Consider the following 19,852-nt stretch of genomic DNA (forward strand, 5'->3'; position numbering starts at 1 on the left):
GTTCTGTCCACCTGAAGTGCTACCTTGTCCTGGACCTGCTGTTTTCATATCTCTCTCTCTCTCTCTCTCTCTCTCTCTCTCTCTCTCTCTCTCTCTCTCTCTCTCTCTCTCTCTCTCTCCCGCACCTTCTGTTTTCAACCCTCTCTCTCTCTCCCTCTCTCTCTCCCTCCCTCCCTCTCTCCCTCCCTCCCTCCCTCCCTCCCTCCCTCCCTCCCTCCCTCCCGCACCTGCTGGCTCGACCTCTGAATGCTCGGCAATGAAAAGCCAACTGACATTTACTCCTGAGGTTCTGACCTGTTGCACCCTCTATAACCATTGTGATTATTATTTGACCCTGCTGGTCAAAGAACGATCTGGCCTTAATGGCCAGGTACTCTAATAATCTCCACCCAGCACAGCCAGAAGATGACTGGCCACCCCTCAGAGCCTGGTTTCTTCTTAGGTTCCTGCCTTTCTAGGGAGGTTTTCCTAACCACCGTGCTTCTACATCGGCATTGCTTGCTGTTTGGGGTTTTAGGCTGGGTTTCTGTATAAGCACTTTGTGACATCTGCTGATGTAAAAAGGGCTTTATAAATAAATTGTATTGATTGAGTGTCCCAGTACTCACCAGCTGTTGAATGACTCTCTCCACCAGCGTAGAGAAGGACAGGTCTTCTCTCTCTCGGTTGTCGTAAACGTATTTGATCAGTTTAGGGATGACCTCTGTGTCGGTCTCTGACTCAAACTCATAGCCCTTGGAGTTCTGAAAGAGGGTGGGGATCAGAATGAATTTTACAAGCTTACTGAAGCAGCACTCCCTGATATGCCTCTAACTTTTATTGTGTAATTGCTGGGCTTTTCATGCAAGGCTTCCTTGGTCTCAATTGGACTCCCTGCCTAAATAAAGGTTAAATACATGTGCATTAGCTAGCATAATAACTCTGCTAGCATAACACCAATAGTCAGAGGAGTTGGCTACAGCACAAACAGATCTAAGATGAGGTAAGTACAGTCATCTATTTATACCCATTATAGTTAAGGAGGAGAAGGCACCCAGCTAGCACATTTGGTTCCTTGGAAGTTGTGGGAACTAATGTTTTTGGTTTCACATTGGTTGTGGGATCGAAGCCAAAAGTTTCCTGACCAGTAAAACATAACGTTTTTTAAATGTTCTAAGAACAGAAGTGAAAATGTTGGTTCTGAGAACGTTTTACTCTGGTTCCTTTCAAAGCTTTCATGGGAGGTTTTATTAACGCTTTGAGAACGGAAAATATAGGTTTTTTGGACGAGTTTGAAAAACTTCCTTAAAACTTTCACAAAATGTTTCAATAAGGCTTTTACTAACACTGCTAGCTTATTTTGGGTTAACTTTTTTTAACTCCAAGCACAGATAGGACACATTAATTTCCTTAGGCATTAGTCGTATTGTGACACGGCATCAGTGAGAATCAAACCTATGATCTTCTGTTCTCTATCCAAGTCCACTGCGTCACCATGATGGAGATAGCATCCCATGTTCTTTTAACCATACAAAGCTGTTTATTTTAGTCTATTTAAACAGACCTATTTTCAAAGGAAACAAGAACTCATTAAGATCAGGTGTGGCCAATTAGTGGGTGCGGCCGACACACCTGAACACACTTAAAAAGATAGAGGATAGAGAGATTTTGGTTGATGCTGAGAACCAAATGTATATGTTTTTAAATAACATTCTTAGAATGTTTTCTGAACGTTACTACATTTTTCTTGTGTTTTTAATGGAAAGTTTTCTTAACGTTCTGAGAACGGAATTTAGAGTTAATTGATGTTAATGTGTACAATTTCCTTCTTTTTTGTACATTCCCAGAATATTGCCAAAAGAGAACCATACATTATCTGAACGTTCTGGGAACATTGCTTAAGTCATACAATTCTTTATAACTTTCCCAGAATGTAGTAAAAATATTACATTAAATAGAACCACATGGGAACTTGTGTGGAATGTTCTGTGAAAGTACTGAAATTCCCACAGAAGAACGTTATTTCTTAACATTCTCTGAAATATTTGAGAACATTCCTAATGTCAAACCAGTTGGAGAACGTTCCTAGAACATTACCAAAATGTAAATGAAATGTAACCATGTTTAAGTAATGAAATACCAAGAAAATGGAATGTTCCAAAGCCAAGCAACTATCATGCACCATTCCCAGAAAGTTGTGGGAAGGTTGTATGCAAAATAACCATAGGATAACCATGCTCTCACCAAGCTCTAAGAAACATATGGTTCTCAGAACGTTATGTGCTAACTGGGCAGAACCAGCTAAACTGGACTGACAAAACCAGACAGACAAAAGGCAAGCTGACTCAGAAGAAAAAAGGTGCGCTGTATGATTTCCACAAGTTGGCCTAAGCAAACATTGCCCATTGCCACTTTGTCAATGCCATTTCAAATCACTTGCACTCCTTCTACCCCCCCCCCCCCCCCAAAAAAAAATAAAAAAATAATATAATAATAAATAAATTGTAAAGTGGTTATCCCACTATAGGGTGAATGCACCAATTTGTAAGTCGCTCTGGATAACAGCGTCTGCTAAATTACGTAAATGTAAATGATGTGTAGAATAGTGCAACAGTCATCGGTCAAAAAGCCCAAAACAAAGGACCCAGGCCTAAGATCGTCAAAGGCAATGGATGACAGAAGACTTGAAATCCTATAACACTTCTGATCATATCTCGGATCTTTACCAAGGGTGTGACCCAAAACAGGCTGATCTTTACGGTGGAGTAATTTATACTGAAATAGAGTACAACTATAGAAATACAGAAAGGGGAGTGGAGGGATAGAGTAGGACTTGTCTTACCAGGTACTTCTTTAACTCTTTGTAGTTGGTGATGATGCCGTTGTGGATGACAACAAACTCTGAGGGAAAATAGAGACAGCGAGAAATCAGTCAGGAAATAGAGACAGCGAGAAATCAGTCAGGAAATCCTCTTAACATACACTACATGGCCAAAGCATGTGGACACCCCTTCAAATGAGTGGATTCGGCTATTTCATCAACACCCATTGCTGGCAGGTGTATAAAATCGAGCACACAGCCATGCAATCTCCATAGACAAACATTGGCAGTAGAATGGCCTTACTGAAGAGCTCAGTGACTTTCAACGTGGCACCGTCATAAGATGCCACCTTTCCAACAAGTCAATTAGTCAAATTCCTGCCCTGCTAGAGCTTCCCCGGTCAACTGTAAGTGCTGTTATTGTGAAGTGGAAATGTATAGGAGCAACAACGGCTCAGCCGCGATGTGGTAGGGACACAAGCTCACAGAACGGGACCGCTGAGTGCTGAAGCACGTAGCATGTAAAAATGGTCTGTCCTCGGTTGCAACACTCACTACCGAGTTCCAAACTGCCTCTGGAAGCAACGTCAGCACAATAACTGTTAGTCGGGAGCATCATGAAATGGGTTTCCATGGCCGAGCAGCTGCACACAAGCCTTTGGGATGAATTGGAACGCCGACTGCGAGCCAGGCCTAATCGCCCAACATCAGTGCCTGGCCTCACTAATGCTCTTGTGGCTGAATGGAAGCAAGTCCCCGCAGCAATGTTCCAACATCTAGTGGAAAGCCTTCCCAGAAAAGTGGAGGCTGTTATGGCAGCAAAGAGAGGACCAACTCCATATTAATGCCCATGATTTTGGAATGTGATGTTCGACAAGCAGGTGTCCACACACTTTTGGTCATGTAGTGTATCTTAACAGCAATTCCTGTCATTTCTGCCTGACTGCATAGTTAAGCGGTGTACCCTGAGTCCTGACGCACTCACACACACCTTGGCATGCGGTCAGAACTTGGAATATATACAGGTGAAATTGACTCTAAACATAGTTATCTTTAACACAAAGAACACATATGAAAATGTGTGCCTGAGGAAGGACATAGCTATGTTTAAGGTCAACTGAACAAGACCCTGTCTGTCTGTCTGTTTAGCTGTCTGGCCGGCCTCTGTGAAAGGCTGATTCTCTCTGTCTATCATTTGCATGTATGTAAATACTCCTTTCACTGAAGCCTCCCACACTGAAGCCTCCCACACCCAAGCCTCCCACACCCTTTAAGAGAGAGCTGAGGGGAGACCTGGGCTGGTCACAGTATGCTAGGTGTGTTTTACATTTTGAGATATCTAGCCAATCAGTAACCAGAACAAAAGCCAGCTCACCTGACTCATGATACCTCCATTAACCAGAGAACTATGTCAAAGCCATGGCAGAGCAGTGGGTTGGTGTGTATGTCTGCACTGTATGTTGTGTGCAGGTATGAACGGTGTGTGTGTGTACACAGGTGATTGTGTGTTACCATTGTTCTTGTCGGAGCGGTGGGGATGGCTGTTGAGGGCGCTGGGTTCTCCGTGTGTGGCCCAGCGTGTGTGAGCCATGCCAAAGTGTGTGTCCAACTCCGCCTCCAGATCCATGCAGTCTTTCTCTGATCACAAAAACACATCAAGCACTGATCAACAATAAGAACAAAGGTATTCTATCAATGATTGAACAGTGACATGATCAGATTTAAGATCAGTCAATAATGGGTACAGTGATAGGGTAAAGCTGACAGAGGACTGCCTACGAGTCTGGTAATTCAGCCGAGCTCAATGTCTTACCATAACCCTTCCACCCATACCGTAACCCTACACTGTACCCTCTTTCATTAAAGAGGTATTTGGTTAGGACAGAGAAGAAGAGAAATAGAAGAGGAGAAATAGAAGAGGGAGAGAAGTGCACTAGAAGTGTCCTGAGGCCGAAAAAGAAAGGAGTCATCAAGAAGAAAGAGGTACAGGCCATGGGATTCTTCGGAAACACATATCTGCCGCTGGAGGAGAGGAATGTGATGGGGGAAATGAGAGAAAGGATGTATCCATGAGACCTACTGTAGAGCTCTTCATTCAGGGCCTTGACTTTGCCTTTCTTCTTAATGAGAACGATGTTGTTGTTGATGTCATCTGTCATTGTGTTTTTGTCACCATCCACAGCGATGCCTGAGACCAGAGAGAAAAACTACTGAGGCAAATGTATACCAATACAAATCCTAAACCAATCATCGTCAATGAAGGCTAAACTTGCTAGCTAGTAGGCTGCAAGGCCAGTCAATGAATCAGTTCAACTTCAACTGAGGCAGTATTCATGTCCAATTTGAAAGCTTGTTTGAAAGACTCCAAATCCATCCTAATCCATATGAAACGCTCAAATAAAGAGATTGAATAAGATCTTAAGAACATCAAATTCATAACATATTGTACAAATTGGATTTGTAACAATATCATACGAATTGCTAAATATATATATTTATTTTTTGCAGGACGTCACATATTATATGAAATGGATGACGTAGTACACCATTTTCGGGGACCTGTTTTTGGCTCGTGAGCACTACTTTCAAAACTACTGGCTGAAATTATACAAAACCTTTATAACGCATCTTTAATGCCTTTAAAACACTTAAATGTGAGATCATTCAGGGAAGAGTTAAATTGTAATTTCAGAGGAAAGAGACGATTACTGTGGAATCCCTGTGAATATCAACCAGCTCACGTAAGTCACAAGGGTGTGTGTGTATGTGTGTACGGCGCCTTCAGAAAGTATTCACACCCTTGACTTTTTCCACATTTTGTTGTGTTACAAAGTGGGATTAAAATCTATAAAAAATTTTGTCAACAATCTACACAAAATACTATATTTTCAAATATTCGTTTTTATATTTGTTTAAATTAATGGAAAATAAAACACTAATGTATCTTGATTAGATAAGTGTTCAACCCCCTGAGTCAATACATGTTAGAATCACCTTTAGGAGCGATTACAGCTGTGAGTCTTTCTCGGTAAGTCTCTAAGAGCTTTGCACACCTGGATTGTAAAATATTTGCCCATTCTTTAAAAACTTTGTCAAGCTCTGTTGGTTGTTGATCATTGCTAGACAGCCATTTTCAAGTTCTGCCATAGATTTTCCAAGCCGATTTTAGTCGACACTGTAACTAGGCCTCTCAGGAACATTCAATGTCGTCTTGGTAAGTAACTCCAGTGTATATTTGGCCTTGTGTTTTAGGTTATTGTCCTGCTGAAATTTGTCTCCCAGTTTCGGAAAGCAGACAGAACCAGGTTTTCCTCTAGGATTTTGCCTGTGCTTAGCTCTATTCCGTTAATTTTTATCCTAAAAACTCCCTAGTCCTTGCAGATGACAAACATACCCATAACATGATGCAGCCACCACCATTCTTGAAAATATGAAGACTGGTACTCAGTGATGGGTTGTGTTGGATTTTCCCCAAACATAACGCTTTGTTTTCAGGACAAAAAGTTCATTTCTTTGCCAAATATTTTCCAATATTACTTTAGTGCCTTATTGCAAACAGGATGCATGTTTTGGAATATTTGTATTATGTACAGGCTTCCTTCTTTTCACTCTGAAATTTATGTGAGTATTGTGGCGTACCTACAATGTTGTTGATCCATCCTCAGTTATCTCCTATCACAGTCATTAAACTCTGTAACTGTTTTAAAATCACCATTGGCCTCATGCTGAAATCCCTGAGCGGTTTCCTTCCTCTCCGGCAACTGATTCAGGAAGGGCACCTGTACCTTTGTAGTGACTGGGTGTATATATATTTTTTACCGTTCTACCAATAGGTACCCTTCTTTGCGAACCATAGGAAAACCTCCCTGGTCTTTGTGGTTGAATCTGTGTTTGAAATTCAATGCTCGACTCAGGGACCTTACAGATAATTGTTTGTGTGGGGTACAGAGATGCGGTAGTCATTTAAAAATCATATTAAACACTATTATTGCACACAGAGTGAGTCCATGCAACTTATTATGTGACTTGTTAAGCAAATGTTTACTCCTGAACTTATTTAAGCTTGCCATAACAATGTCTTGACTCAAGACATTTCAGCTTTTCATTTTTTATTAATTTGAAAACATTTCGAAAAACATAATTTCACTTTGACATTATGGGGTATTGTGTGTAGATCAGTGACACAAAATCTAAATTTAATCCATTTTAAATTCAGGCTGTAACACAACAAAATGTGGAAGTCAAGGGGTGTGAACACTTTCTGAAGGCACTGTATGTGTGTGCGTGTGTGTGTGTGTGTGTGTGTGTGTGTGTGTGTGTGTGTGTGTGTGTGTGTGTGTGTGTGTGTGTGTGTGTGTGTGTGTGTGTGTGTGTGTGTGTGTGTGTGTGTGTGTATGTGTGTGTGTGTGTGTGTGTGTGTGTGTGCGTGTGTAGAATATACCATTGGAGAAATGCCAAAGCAATAGTAAATATCAGTGAGGCAGATATCATTGGTGTATGGTGAGGCTCAGAACAGGAATAGGGCAACAGATTCTATCCTCACATGTTCAGGACTCTCTACCACTGCCTTCTTTGCTTTCTGGGTTCACCTCATCTCATTTATCTGAATACTGCTGACCGATGCCCTGTCCCAAAATCAACCCCTAGCCGTAGCCAAGATCCTACTACCCAAAGGATCAGATAGGTGGTAATAAGGTATTAGAGCTACCTTTTGCCCACTGGTACGCCAGCTAAATGGGGTGTCCACACCCAGTTTCACATGGAGCATGTGATCACATGTGTATACCTGCTTCAACAGTACCTGCATGTCAACATAATAATAATAATAATAATAATATGCCATTTAGCAGACGCTTTTATCCAAAGCGACTTACAGTCATGCGTGCATACATTTGTGTATGGGTGGTCCCGGGGATCGAACCCACTACCTTGGCGTTACAAGCGCCGTGCTCTACCAGCTGAGCTACAGAGGACCACAACATAGCAGGACAATGCACTCATCGGGATGATAACTGACAGTATCCGGCAGCACTCAGCTTCCTTAAGCCAGGTCAGCTGTAAGTGATTAGATATCATACCTTCAGTATCACCACACAGAGTCTCTGTATCAATATTCTCACTGTTTAACCGCCCCGAAGCACATCGTGAAGGAATAACTAGTCACTGGGGTTTTACAGTGTACTGACAGTGCTATAAGCCGTACACTGCCTGTGCAGTTCCACAGTAAGACTGGATAAAACATAGTGAGATGCAGGTGCGGGAGTGGTGCTCTGTGGGCTTTAGTGTGAGGGATCTGTTGTGTGTGTGTTCAGGGTGATAACCAGGGCCATACCTGCTGAATCGTAGCCTCTGTACTCCAGCCTCTGCAGTCCCTTCACCAGTGTCTCAAATATCTCCTTTCTGGTGCGAGGCACACAGTAATTCAGGTAGGCAAAGATCCCTGCAATGAGGTAGAGAGAGAGGGGAGGGAGGGAGGGGGAGAGAGAGAGAGAGAGAGAGAGAGAGAGAGAGAGAGAGAGAGAGAGAGAGAGAGAGAGAGAGAGAGAGAGAGAGAGAGAGAGAGAGAGATAGAGAGACTCTTATCTACTTATTTCACCCTCTCTTTCAGTCTATCTTCACATTCAACTCGAGCTGTTTTATGAGTTCTTTCACTGAAAGACTTGAGCAGTGTGTAGGTGTAATGTAGACTATCCATTCAGTACTAGACTATGGTCTAGAAAACCGTTGAGGAGGCAAGTACTGTACTGCAAAGTCAGTAGCCCAACAGTTGTTTGTTGTTGTTCATAATTCTCTATTCATGTGTTTAGGAATATGATCCTCTATAATGTGCTGTGAACATGGAGACAGTGGCCTACGCTGATAGGTTACTGACATGGCCAACTGGGACAGCTTAGACGTTAATCATAATATATAATTAAAAGTGTATATCAATGAACTAATCCGTGTCCAACTGGAGAAATTATGGAATCATATAGTCAAAGCTTTGGCAATAAAAAAGCCACTCATGGGAAACTCATAGTGGTGCAAATTAATCATCAGCGTTTACAATGCATGAGTGCTGGAATTAGATTTAGAGTGATCAACACAATCTTTAGCATATTGAAGTTTTTGTGACACTCAAGGTGCGGATTGATGGTCAATAGACTTGTAATGAATTATTCTCATATCTGTTGATAGTGATTGATGCCAGACTGGAGGTACAAGGACCGATGACACACTGATTATTCACTGTTGTATGGTATTGAGGAAATTCTGTGGACACTGACTCTGTAGCTGACAAAGTCACTGCCTTTTTGTTTTGATTTCGTATGAGCCTCTCCAGCTGGTGTTTACAGAACATTTGGGGCTGTCTGACTGGGATATAATGCGCAACATGACCGAGTTTTTAATTAAATATCCATTACAGTGTAGCCTACTAAGGTTTCTGATAAAAAGCTAATGACACATTATCCTCTGGAGAGCGGCTCAAATGTTTGTGACGTGTGCAATTAATGGTCCCAGTATGTGCAACACATGTGGCCATTGAGAGGAGCACATTGCGCGCAGTGTCCGCCTCGACCAGGTAGGCTAACTTTAGGCCGGGGCCGGAGGAGATGCGGTGAAGAAACTAACAGACCTAGATTTACTGTCGGAGATGCCAGGAAGAAACTGGCCGACTTACATTTACAGTTGGCTGTAAAGCTTTGCTTGGATTGCTTCAGCTCGATGCAAATATTTACTATTAAAACCCTAAAACTAAAAGCATTTAAATAGCATACAATCATATATTTTTTGATAATGCATAATCACATTTAAGCAACAGAAATGTGAATAGGCTTAGAGTCCAACGACTCGGATGAGAGTACATATTTAAGCATAGCCTAAATTTCGTTAAATTGGATATTTGAGGATGAAGCTCCTGGGCTGATGGTATCATATTGATGTCTGATGGTATCATATTGATGTAGCCTATCATCATAACCTGATCATAAAACAATTTTTCCCGACCTGTCATAGCCTAAAATGTTGCCAGACCTGTCATTAATACTCCAAGGAGCTACATTGACACGTAGCAGCTCAGAGCATGCCATGAGACTGGCATGTTAATTGTCTACAGCGGATGGATCGGAGTGCAACCAAGATATGGACCGCTGCAGAACACTGATAACCTATTTGGTTATTACTAGAAATAATACAAGTTATATTTATATATAATCTAGGTTTATATTTATGTATATGTAATTGGCCTACGCTGACATGTAAATTGCCTACAAGGATGGCACCTCATTGACACAGTGTCAGGTGACATACACACAAAAACTGTTTGCCTTGGTATGGCTCCCAACGGACTGGTTTTAAATTACAAAACAACATAGCAAATACTATTGTACGATTCCAATAGGCCCTACATAACGAGCCTACTTTAGGCTACTGCTTGTCATGCATAATGCATCATTTGTCTCCTGGTTATCTAGATTAGATGTAGGCTTTCCGTTCTTACCACACATGGTTCTGATTGTCTTGTCCTAACTGGATAGTGTTCAGGGCGACGGTCGGTCGTTTTCGCTGGTACTATGCTATGTAGCCTAGTTCAGTGTAAAATCCAAATGAAACTGTGTAAAACCTCTCACTCCAAATACTTACGGCCCCACCCCCGTCTCCAAGGCAACTAAAGAAACCACCCCTTCACTGTCTTTAACCTACACCAACTTTATAGCCTCTTGTTGGTGTAAAACTACTTCCTTGAACTCAAGTTTCACTGTAAACCTGTCCTTACACATTCCAGATACATCCATCACCATAATTAGGACATCATGTGCATTGTATGGAACTAATAATAAGAATCAAAAAGAGCCAAAGGCATGTTTCCTGGAAGCATATTTTCCATCATCAGTGATGGTTATGAAAAATCAGGAAATGTAACTTGTGATGAACTGTGAAATGAATTTTATATGGAAAGTCTTTAAACATCCTTATCACCCTCATCCTTCTCATCATCATCATCATCATCATCATCATCATCATCATCATCATCATCATTATTCAATGTCCTTGCATATAGGCTTGTCTAGCTCAGCTGCCTGTTTTGCTTGGCCACCCTAGCAGTCTGGAGGACCACCTGTGAGTCAAACCTGGGTTGTCAATACACATCAAGGCCATGTTAGTCCACGGACCTAAAGGCTCGGGTCTTCAGGTCTCAGATCAGATCACTCACCATGCAAGCACAGTTTACTGAACCACCTCAGCTCCACTTGTACACAGAGCTACAGATAGCCAGAGCAACTAGCCCATGCATGCCATTCTGCCTAGCCAATGGAGTCTATATGTAACATGCAGGATATGAACCCGGGTCTCCCACGGGAAAAAACAACATATTAGACCATTAGAGGACATTTTATGTTGGGTTGAGGGCAGACACTGATCTTGAAGTTTGCAGACTAGGCTACCTCATCATGTGAACATTAGCGACTTGTGTCTGTAGTCCAGTCCAGTCTCTGTCAATGGGGCACTGATATCGTCCAATTACTGTAAATTACTGTCAATGTGGCACTGATGTCATCCAATTCCTGTAAGTTTACAATCTTGACATGGCCAGCATATAATGTTGTAGAGTTTGTCTAGGCAGGACCCACCTTAATTCTATGATAGTGGATAACCAAACGGTTGATGCTCACAAAACCATAGATGGTCACCAAATGGTCGATTGTGATCGACTGGTCGATCTCCAAGGTCGTGTCTATACTTGACACCTACCTACGACTTCTGCTATCAGAATATGAAGATAGCATTGAAAAGACGGGTCTAACGCACAAAAGTCGCTTTGTGGTCTGATTGTGTTCAGATCTGGCTGACCACTTCAGGCTGTGGTCAGGGATGCATTGTGAATTGAATTGTTGCATCTAAAAAAATAAAAATAAAAAATGAATTGTTGCATCTCATTGTGTTGTTGTCCTCCGGTGGCTAGCTAGCTAGCTATAATCAGCCCTGTCCTAAATTAGCCATGGATGGAGATAGGGATTTGGACTTGTAGATTTACTTAATTCTCAGTACTGGCCAATGATTATAACAGCGATTCGGATCCAACCATAAATTCATACATTGCACCCCTGGCCTGAGAGGATGGACGTTCATCATGTAGCTAGATGCAGTAGGCTAATGTTAACTAGCTGGCCTGGCGCATCGTTGCCCATGAAAGGTAGTTAGGCTAGCGAGCAAGCATTTTAGCCAGGTAGCATAGGACAACAAAAACTAAAAGATATGTATGACAGTCATATACTGTTTCATTCAACATGAAAGAGGAGGATGGCATTGGTGTTTCTCTACAAGTAGGGTGAGTCAACATGTTTTTTTCTACTTGCACGCGCACACACACACACGCACACACACGCACACACACACACACACACACACACACACACACACACACACACTCACACACACACACACACACACACACACACACACACACACACACACACACACACACACACACACACACACACACACACACACACACACAGAAATCAGTACCATGGACAGCCACATCATATTTAGTTTACGTTGATTGGACTAAATCGTTTTTGGTATCTTTTAGTTGTCACTGTATTAGACTATGCATAGGTGATTAGATGATGTTGAAATGTCGAAGTTGAAATGGTGCTGGAATAGTGGAGGCAGCTCCTGTTTTCTTTTCGACTCTCCATCATTCTACATCAACAGTTGTTTAGTAGTCCGAAAATGTCAGAAACATTACCTTGCTTGACCATACTGTAGGTCATGTAACTGTTTGTTACATGCAATATGTTTTGTGGTTGAATTTATTCTGCTACTCTGTCTTCTTATTGCCTTGTCCATACATGCTGACCAGACCGCGCATGTTGATTTTGTCCACCCACACCGAACGTGATCAGGACAGGCAGGTTGAAATATCAAAACGAACTCTGAACCAACTATATTAATTTGGGGACAGGTCGAAAAGCATTAAACATTTATGGCAATTTAGCTAGATAGCTTGCTGTTGCTATCTAATTTGTCATGGGATATAAACATTGGGTTGTTATTTTACCTGAAATGCACAAGGTCCTCTACACCGACAATTAATCCACAGATAAAAGGGTAAACCAAGTTTGTTTCTAGCAATCTCTCCTCCTGCAGGCTTTTTCTTCTTCTTTGGACTTTATATGGTGGTTGGCAACCAACTTTAAGGTGCATTGCCACTACCAACTGGACTGGAGTGTGGACCTCAGTTCATCTTTCAATCACCCACGTGGGTATATGCTCCTGAAAAACCAAAGAGGAGATGGGAGAGGCAGGACTTGCAGCGCGTCAAGCGTCACAAATAGAACCTAGTTCTATTTCAATGCCTGGCTACGCTTACGCTCGTTGACGCGCGTGAGTAGTGTGGGTGCAATGATTGAATAATATGTATGTGTACATTTATTTTGCAACGCTCGCACACGCGACACAAGCTGTGTGGTCAGCATGTTAGGTCTATATATCACGGTTTCAAGGGATATGAACTAAAAGGTTATAGAGCAAACAACGCAATTATCACAACACATAGGTTGTAATATGGCTTTTTTTCTGGATTTGCTTCCCCAGTGATTTTATCCACGCACCGCTACTGCTTTTTGGTAAGTCTTGGTGGAGGGGGCATAGCTGAGAGATGGTACGATGGTGAGAGGCGGACCCTCTGATGCTCTCCCTCCACTGAGGCATAATCAGTCCAGTAAAATCAAGTAAGCAAATTATTGTAATTGTAATCCCTCAGCTATGCCTCACAAGTAAAACACCAAATTATGATCTATTACCAGTGTGATCATATACCTTAAGTTTTGAAATATAATTTTAAAATGGTCTGAAAGAATAACATTGTCTGGGCAATTCAAGCATAGCCAATATGTATTGGACATATAGCCTACTACAAACATCATTGCTACAGAATTGTTTTTAATAGTGTCAGCGGGTGCTGTAGGTGGGTGTGGTGTGGGAATCAGGAGCAGGACGCAGAAGATAAGTCCAAAAGACTTTAGTAATGCACACTCAAAACACGATCCAACAGCCCGGAGGCGAGAAAATGCGCACACAGGCGTAAACAAAAGGGCGCACTAAATATGTGCGAAAAATACTCTCCTACACAAAGGAGGCAAGCTACAATAGCGCACTGTAAATAGTAGCGCACCAACACGCCAGCGAAAACAATCACACACAACACCTGACAAACACAACGAGAACTTATAGGACACTAATGACGCTAAACGACAACAGGTGTACATAATCCAGACAAAACCAAACGAACATAGAAACATACAACGGTGGCAGCTAGTATTCCGGAGACGACGAACGCCGAAGCCTGCCCGAGCAAGGAAGAGAGGCAGCCTCGGCCGAAACCGTGACAGTACCCCCCCCTTGACGCGCGGCTCCAGACGTGCGCCGACTCCGGCCTCGGGGACGACCAGGAGGACGCGGAGCAGGGCGCGTCGGGTGACTACGGTGGAATTCCGTCAGGAGAGATGGGTCCACATTGTCTCTCCTCGGCACCCAGCACCGTTCCTCCGGGCCGTACCCCTCCCACTCCACCAGATATTGGAGACCCCCCATCCGACGTCTCGAATCCAAGATGGACCGCACGGAGTACGCCGGTGCCCCCTCGATGTCCAATGGGGGCGGAGGAGTCTCCTTGATCTCATTTTCCTGGAGTGGGCCAGCTACCACCGGCCTGAGAAGAGACACATGGAACGAGGGGTTAATACTTTTATACTCAATAGGTAGTTGTAATCTGTAACACACCTCGTTCAATCTTCTCAGGACTTTAAACGGCCCCACAAACCGCCGACCCAGTTTCCGACAGGGCAGGCGGAGGGGCAGGTTTCTGGTAGAGAGCCAGACTCGATCACCAGGTGCGTACACCGGTCCCTCACTGCGGTGGAGATCGGCGCTCGCCTTTTGACGACGGAGGGCCCGCTGCAGGTGGACGTGTGCAGCGTTCCACGTCTCCTCTGAGCGCCGCACCCACTCATCCACCGCAGGAGCCTCGATCTGGCTCTGCTGCCAAGGTGCCAGAACCGGCTGGTAACCTAACACACATTGGAAAGGGGTTAGGTTAGTGGAGGAATGGCCGTAGGGAATTCTGGGCCATTTCTGCCCAGGGAACGTACCGTGCCCACTCCTCCGGCCGGTCCTGGCAGTATGATCTAAGAAACCTACCCAAATCCTGGTTCACACGTTCCACCTGCCCATTACTCTCCGGATGGTAACCCGAGGTGAGGGTCACCGAGACCCCCAACCGCTCCATAAAGGCTCTCCAGACTCTGGAGGTGAATTGGGGACCTCGATCAGACACAATATCCTCGTGTACCCCGTAGTGCCGGAAAACATGGGTGAATAGAGCTTCGGCGGTCTGTAGGGCAGTAGGAAGACCCGGCATAGGGAGCAAACGACAGGCCTTAGAGAACCAGTCCACAACGACCAGTATAGTAGTATTCCCCTGTGAGGGAGGAAGGTCAGTGATGAAGTCCACCGAGAGGTGAGACCATGGTCGTTGTGGAACGGGCAGGGGTAGTAACTTACCCCTAGGCAGATGTCTAGGCGCCTTACACTGGGCGCACACCGAGCAGGAGGAGACATAAACCCTCACATCCCTCGCCAACGTGGGCCACCAGTACTTAGCACTAAGGCAGTGCACTGTCCGGCCTATACCAGGATGTCCAGAGGAGGGTGACGTGTGAGCCCAATAGATCAATCGATCCCGAACCTCGAGCGGAACGTACGTCCGACCCTCCGGGCATTGAGGAGGACTAGGGTCGGTGCGCAACGCCCGCTCGAGTTCAGCATCGACCTCCCACACTACCGGTGCCACCAGACAAGACTCCGGCAGTATGGGAGTGGGCTCCACGGACCTCTCCTCCGTGTCATACCGCCGAGACAGTGCGTCTGCCTTACCGTTCTGTGACCCAGGGATGTACGTGATCTTAAATACGAACCGGGTCAAAAACATATTCCACCGCGCCTGGCGAGGGTTCAGTCTCTTAGCTGCCCGGATGTACTCCAGGTTACGGTGGTCAGTCAAAATGAGGAAAGGGTGTTGAGCCCCCTCAAGCCAGTGCCTCCACACCTTTAGGGCCTGTACCACGGCTAACAGCTCCCTGTCCCCTACGTCATAATTTCGCTCCGCCGGACTGAGCTTTTTGGAATAAAAGGCACAGGGGCGGAGTTTAGGTGGCGTGCCGGACCGTTGCGAAAGCACGGCTCCTATACCGGCCTCTGACGCGTCCACCTCTACCTGAAATGGTAAAGAGGGATCCGGATGCGCCAGCACCGGAGCCGAGGTAAACAGGTCCTTCAGCCTCCCAAAAGCCCTGTCCGCCTCGGCTGACCACTGCAAACGCACCGGACCCCCCTTCAAAAGAGAAGTTATGGGAGCTGCCACCTGTCCAAAACCCCGGATAAACCTCCGGTAGTAATTCGCAAACCCCAAAAACTGCTGCACCTCCTTCACAGTGGTTGGCGTTTGCCAATTACGCACGGCTGACACCCGGTCAACCTCCATCTTCACCCCTGACGCAGACAACTGATAACCCAAAAAGGAGATCGACTCCTGGAAAAACAGACACTTCTCTGCCTTGACATACAGGTCGTGCTCCAACAGCCTCCTCAACACTCGGCGCACCAGAGCCACATGCTCGACTCGGGTAGACAAGTACACGAGAATGTCATCTATGTACACGACCACCCCCTGCCCCTGCATGTCCCTGAATATCTCATCCACGAATGATTGGAAAACTGAAGGAGCGTTCATCAACCCGTATGGCATGACAAGATACTCGTAATGGCCCGAGGTTGTACTAAAGGCTGTCTTCCATTCATCGCCCTCCCTAATGCGCACCAAGTTGTACGCGCTCCTGAGATCTAATTTAGTGAAAAAACGCTCCCCGTGCAATGACTCCGTCATGGTCGCAATCAGAGGAAGTGGATAACTGTACTTCACCGTGATCTGATTGAGACTACGGTATTCAATGCACGGGCGTAACCCTCCATCCTTTTTCTTCACAAAAAAGAAACTCGAGGACACAGGGGAAGTGGATGGCCGTATGTATCCTTGTCTCAGAGATTCGTCTATGTAAGTCTCCATAGCTCTCTTCTCCTGCTGAGACAGAGGATACACATGGCTCCGTGGGAGCGCAGCTCCTGCCTGGAGGTCTATCGCACAATCTCCCTGCCTATGGGGAGGCAACTGCGTCGCCCTCGACTTACTGAACACAATAGACAAATCCTCATACTCAGGGGGAACGTGTAATGCGGGCACCTGGTTTGGACTCTCCACCGAGGTAGCCCCTACGGAAACGCCTAAACATCGACCCACACACTGGGCAGACCACTCCATCAGAGCCCTCTCCTGCCACGAAATAGACGGGTTATGGATACTCAACCAGGGCATGCCCAGCACCACCGGATACGCAGGCGAGTCGATCAGAAATAGCTGGATCATCTCCTTATGACCCCCCTGCGCACACATCCTAAGTGGCGCCGTGACCTCCCTGATCAAGCCCGATCCCAACGGACGGCTATCTAGGGCATGAACGGGGAATGGGACGTCAACAGGAAGAAGGGGAATCCCTAATTCTAAACAACATTTCCTATCAACAAAATTCCCAGCCGCGCCTGAATCTACCAGCGCCTTATGCTGGGAATGAGGTGCTACCTGTGGAAAACGCACAGGTATACAGAAGTGCGCAACAGAGAGCTCTGGGTGAGTGGGGCGCCTACTCACCTGGAAGGACTCCCCAGTGCGGGGCCTGTCGTCTTCTCCCCTAGGAGGCCATCCCCAGCACCTAGCCGCGGTGTGTCCTCCACGGCCACAGTTGGTGCAGGAGACGGACCCCCTCGTACTCCGACCCCTCCTCTCTCTAGCGCCAGCGCCCCCAAGCTCCATAGGGCTCGGCTCGGAGGCGCTGGAGGGTGAAATGGACGGACCCCCCTCGGAACGTCCGCGGGTAGCCAGCAGGGTGTCCAGCCTGATGGACATGTCGACTAACTGGTCGAAGGAGAGACTGGTGTCCCTACAGGCCAGCTCCCGACGGACGTCCTCTCGTAGACTACAGCGGTAGTGATCGATGAGGGCCCGCTCATTCCACCCTGCATCCGCCGCTAGAGTACGGAATTCTAACGCGAACTCCTGGGCGCTCCTCCTCCCCTGCCGGAGGCAGAACAGACGCTCCCCCGCCGCTTTCCCCTCCGGTGGATGGTCAAACACCGCCCTGAAGCGGCGGGAGAACTCAGCGTAAGTGATGGTGGTAGCGTCTATCCTCCTCCACTCGGCGTTGGCCCATTCCAACGCCTTGCCGGTAAGGCAGGAGATGAGGGCGGACACGCTCTCGTGTCCCGAGGGCGCCGGGTGCACGGTGGCCAGGTATAGCTCCACCTGGAGAAGGAAGCCCTGACACCCGGCAGCGGTCCCATCGTAGGCCCTCGGGAGCGAGAGTCGAATTCCCCTGGGTTCCGCAGCGGGAATGGGCTGACTGGCTGATGGTGATGGCAGGGGAGGTGGAGTTGGGGGTGTCCCTCGGGTCTCCCAGCGTTGAAGTGTGTTAATAACATCCTGCAGGGCGGTCCCGATCCGAAGGATCTGGTCATTCTGCTCCCGGACCCGATCCTCCAAAGTCTCCTGTGCTGCTGCGGCTCCTGCTGATTCCATTCTGTATGGTGTGTGATTCTGTCAGCGGGTGCTGTAGGTGGGTGTGGTGTGGGAATCAGGCGCAGGACGCAGAAGATAAGTCCAAAAGACTTTAGTAATGCACACTCAAAACACGATCCAACAGCCCGGAGGCGAGAAAATGCGCACACAGGCGTAAACAAAAGGGCGCACTAAACATGTGCGAAAAATACTCTCCTACACAAAGGAGGCAAGCTACAATAGCGCACTGTAAATAGTAGCGCACCAACACGCCAGCGAAAACAATCACACACAACACCTGACAAACACAACGATAACTTATAGGACACTAATGACGCTAAACGACAACAGGTGTACATAATCCAGACAAAACCAAACGAACATAGAAACATACAACGGTGGCAGCTAGTATTCCGGAGACGACGAACACCGAAGCCTGCCCGAGCAAGGAAGAGAGGCAGCCTCGGCCGAAACCGTGACAAATAGGTTAATGTTGCATAGTTTAATGTTGCATAGGCTTATGTTTTTTAAGTCATGTTTAAAAATTAATCTGAGTGGTAGATCTCAGCCTTCATTTTGACTCAGAAAGTGATCTCGACTCAGAAAAGTTTGGGGCCGCTAAATAAGAGATAAGGAGAGACAAAGAGAGTGGGCAGAGAGTGTAAGAATGAGAGAGAGACTGTAAAAAAAGGCCCTTCCTCAAATCAAATCAATTTATATTGGTCACATACACATATTTAGCAGATGTTATTGCGGGTGTAGCGAAATGCTTGTGTTCCTAGCTCCAACAGTGCAGTAGTATCTAACAATTCACAACAATACACACAAAAGTAAAATAATGGAATTAAGAAATATATAAATATTAGATTGAGCAATGTCGGAGTGGCATTGACTAAAATATTAAAATACAATAGAATAGAATACAGTATATACATATATACATATGAGATGAGTAAAGCAGTATGTAAACATTATTAAAGTGACTAGTGTTCCATTATTAAAGTGGCCAGTGATTCCAAGTCTATGTATATAGGGCAGCAGCCTCTAAGGTGCAAGGTTGCGTAACCGGGAGGAAGCCGGCTAGTGATGGCTATTTAACAGTCTGATGGCCTTGAGATAGAAGTTGTTTTTCAGTCTCTCTGTCCCAGCTATGATGCAACTGTACTGACCTAGCCTTCTTGATGATAGAGGGGTGAACAGGCAGTGGCTTGGGTGGTTGATGTCCTTGATGATCTTTTTGGCCTTCTTGTGACATCGGGTGCTGTAGGTGTCCTGGAGGGCAGGTAGTTTGCCCCCGGTGATGCGTTGGGCAGACCGCACCACCCTTTGGAGAGCCTTGCGGTTGCGGGCGGTGCAGTTGCCGTACGAGGCGGTGATACAGCCCGACAGGATGCTCTCAT

At 45.7% G+C, this 19,852-nt stretch overlaps 1 protein-coding gene across 1 annotated transcript in view; it reads right to left on the minus strand.

Moving 5' to 3' along the window:
* The window catches only part of LOC311107764 (glutamine--fructose-6-phosphate aminotransferase [isomerizing] 2-like), a 35,112-nt gene extending 24,724 nt beyond the window's left edge, over positions 1 to 10,388 (minus strand). The window contains exons 1-6 of the mRNA XM_084150295.1: positions 10,281 to 10,388; positions 8,133 to 8,240; positions 4,881 to 4,988; positions 4,313 to 4,438; positions 2,822 to 2,880; positions 609 to 743 (exon numbers count right to left, since the gene is read on the minus strand). Coding sequence (XP_084006421.1) covers positions 609 to 743; positions 2,822 to 2,880; positions 4,313 to 4,438; positions 4,881 to 4,988; positions 8,133 to 8,240; positions 10,281 to 10,287 — 543 coding nt within the window. The 5' untranslated portion in view covers positions 10,288 to 10,388. The remainder of the gene's footprint in view (positions 1 to 608; positions 744 to 2,821; positions 2,881 to 4,312; positions 4,439 to 4,880; positions 4,989 to 8,132; positions 8,241 to 10,280) is intronic.
* Between the last annotated feature and the right edge of the window lie 9,464 nt (positions 10,389 to 19,852).

Source organism: Coregonus lavaretus (genome assembly GCF_964263955.1).
Source record: "Coregonus lavaretus genome assembly, chromosome: 32".
Lineage (NCBI taxonomy): Eukaryota > Metazoa > Chordata > Actinopteri > Salmoniformes > Salmonidae > Coregonus > Coregonus lavaretus.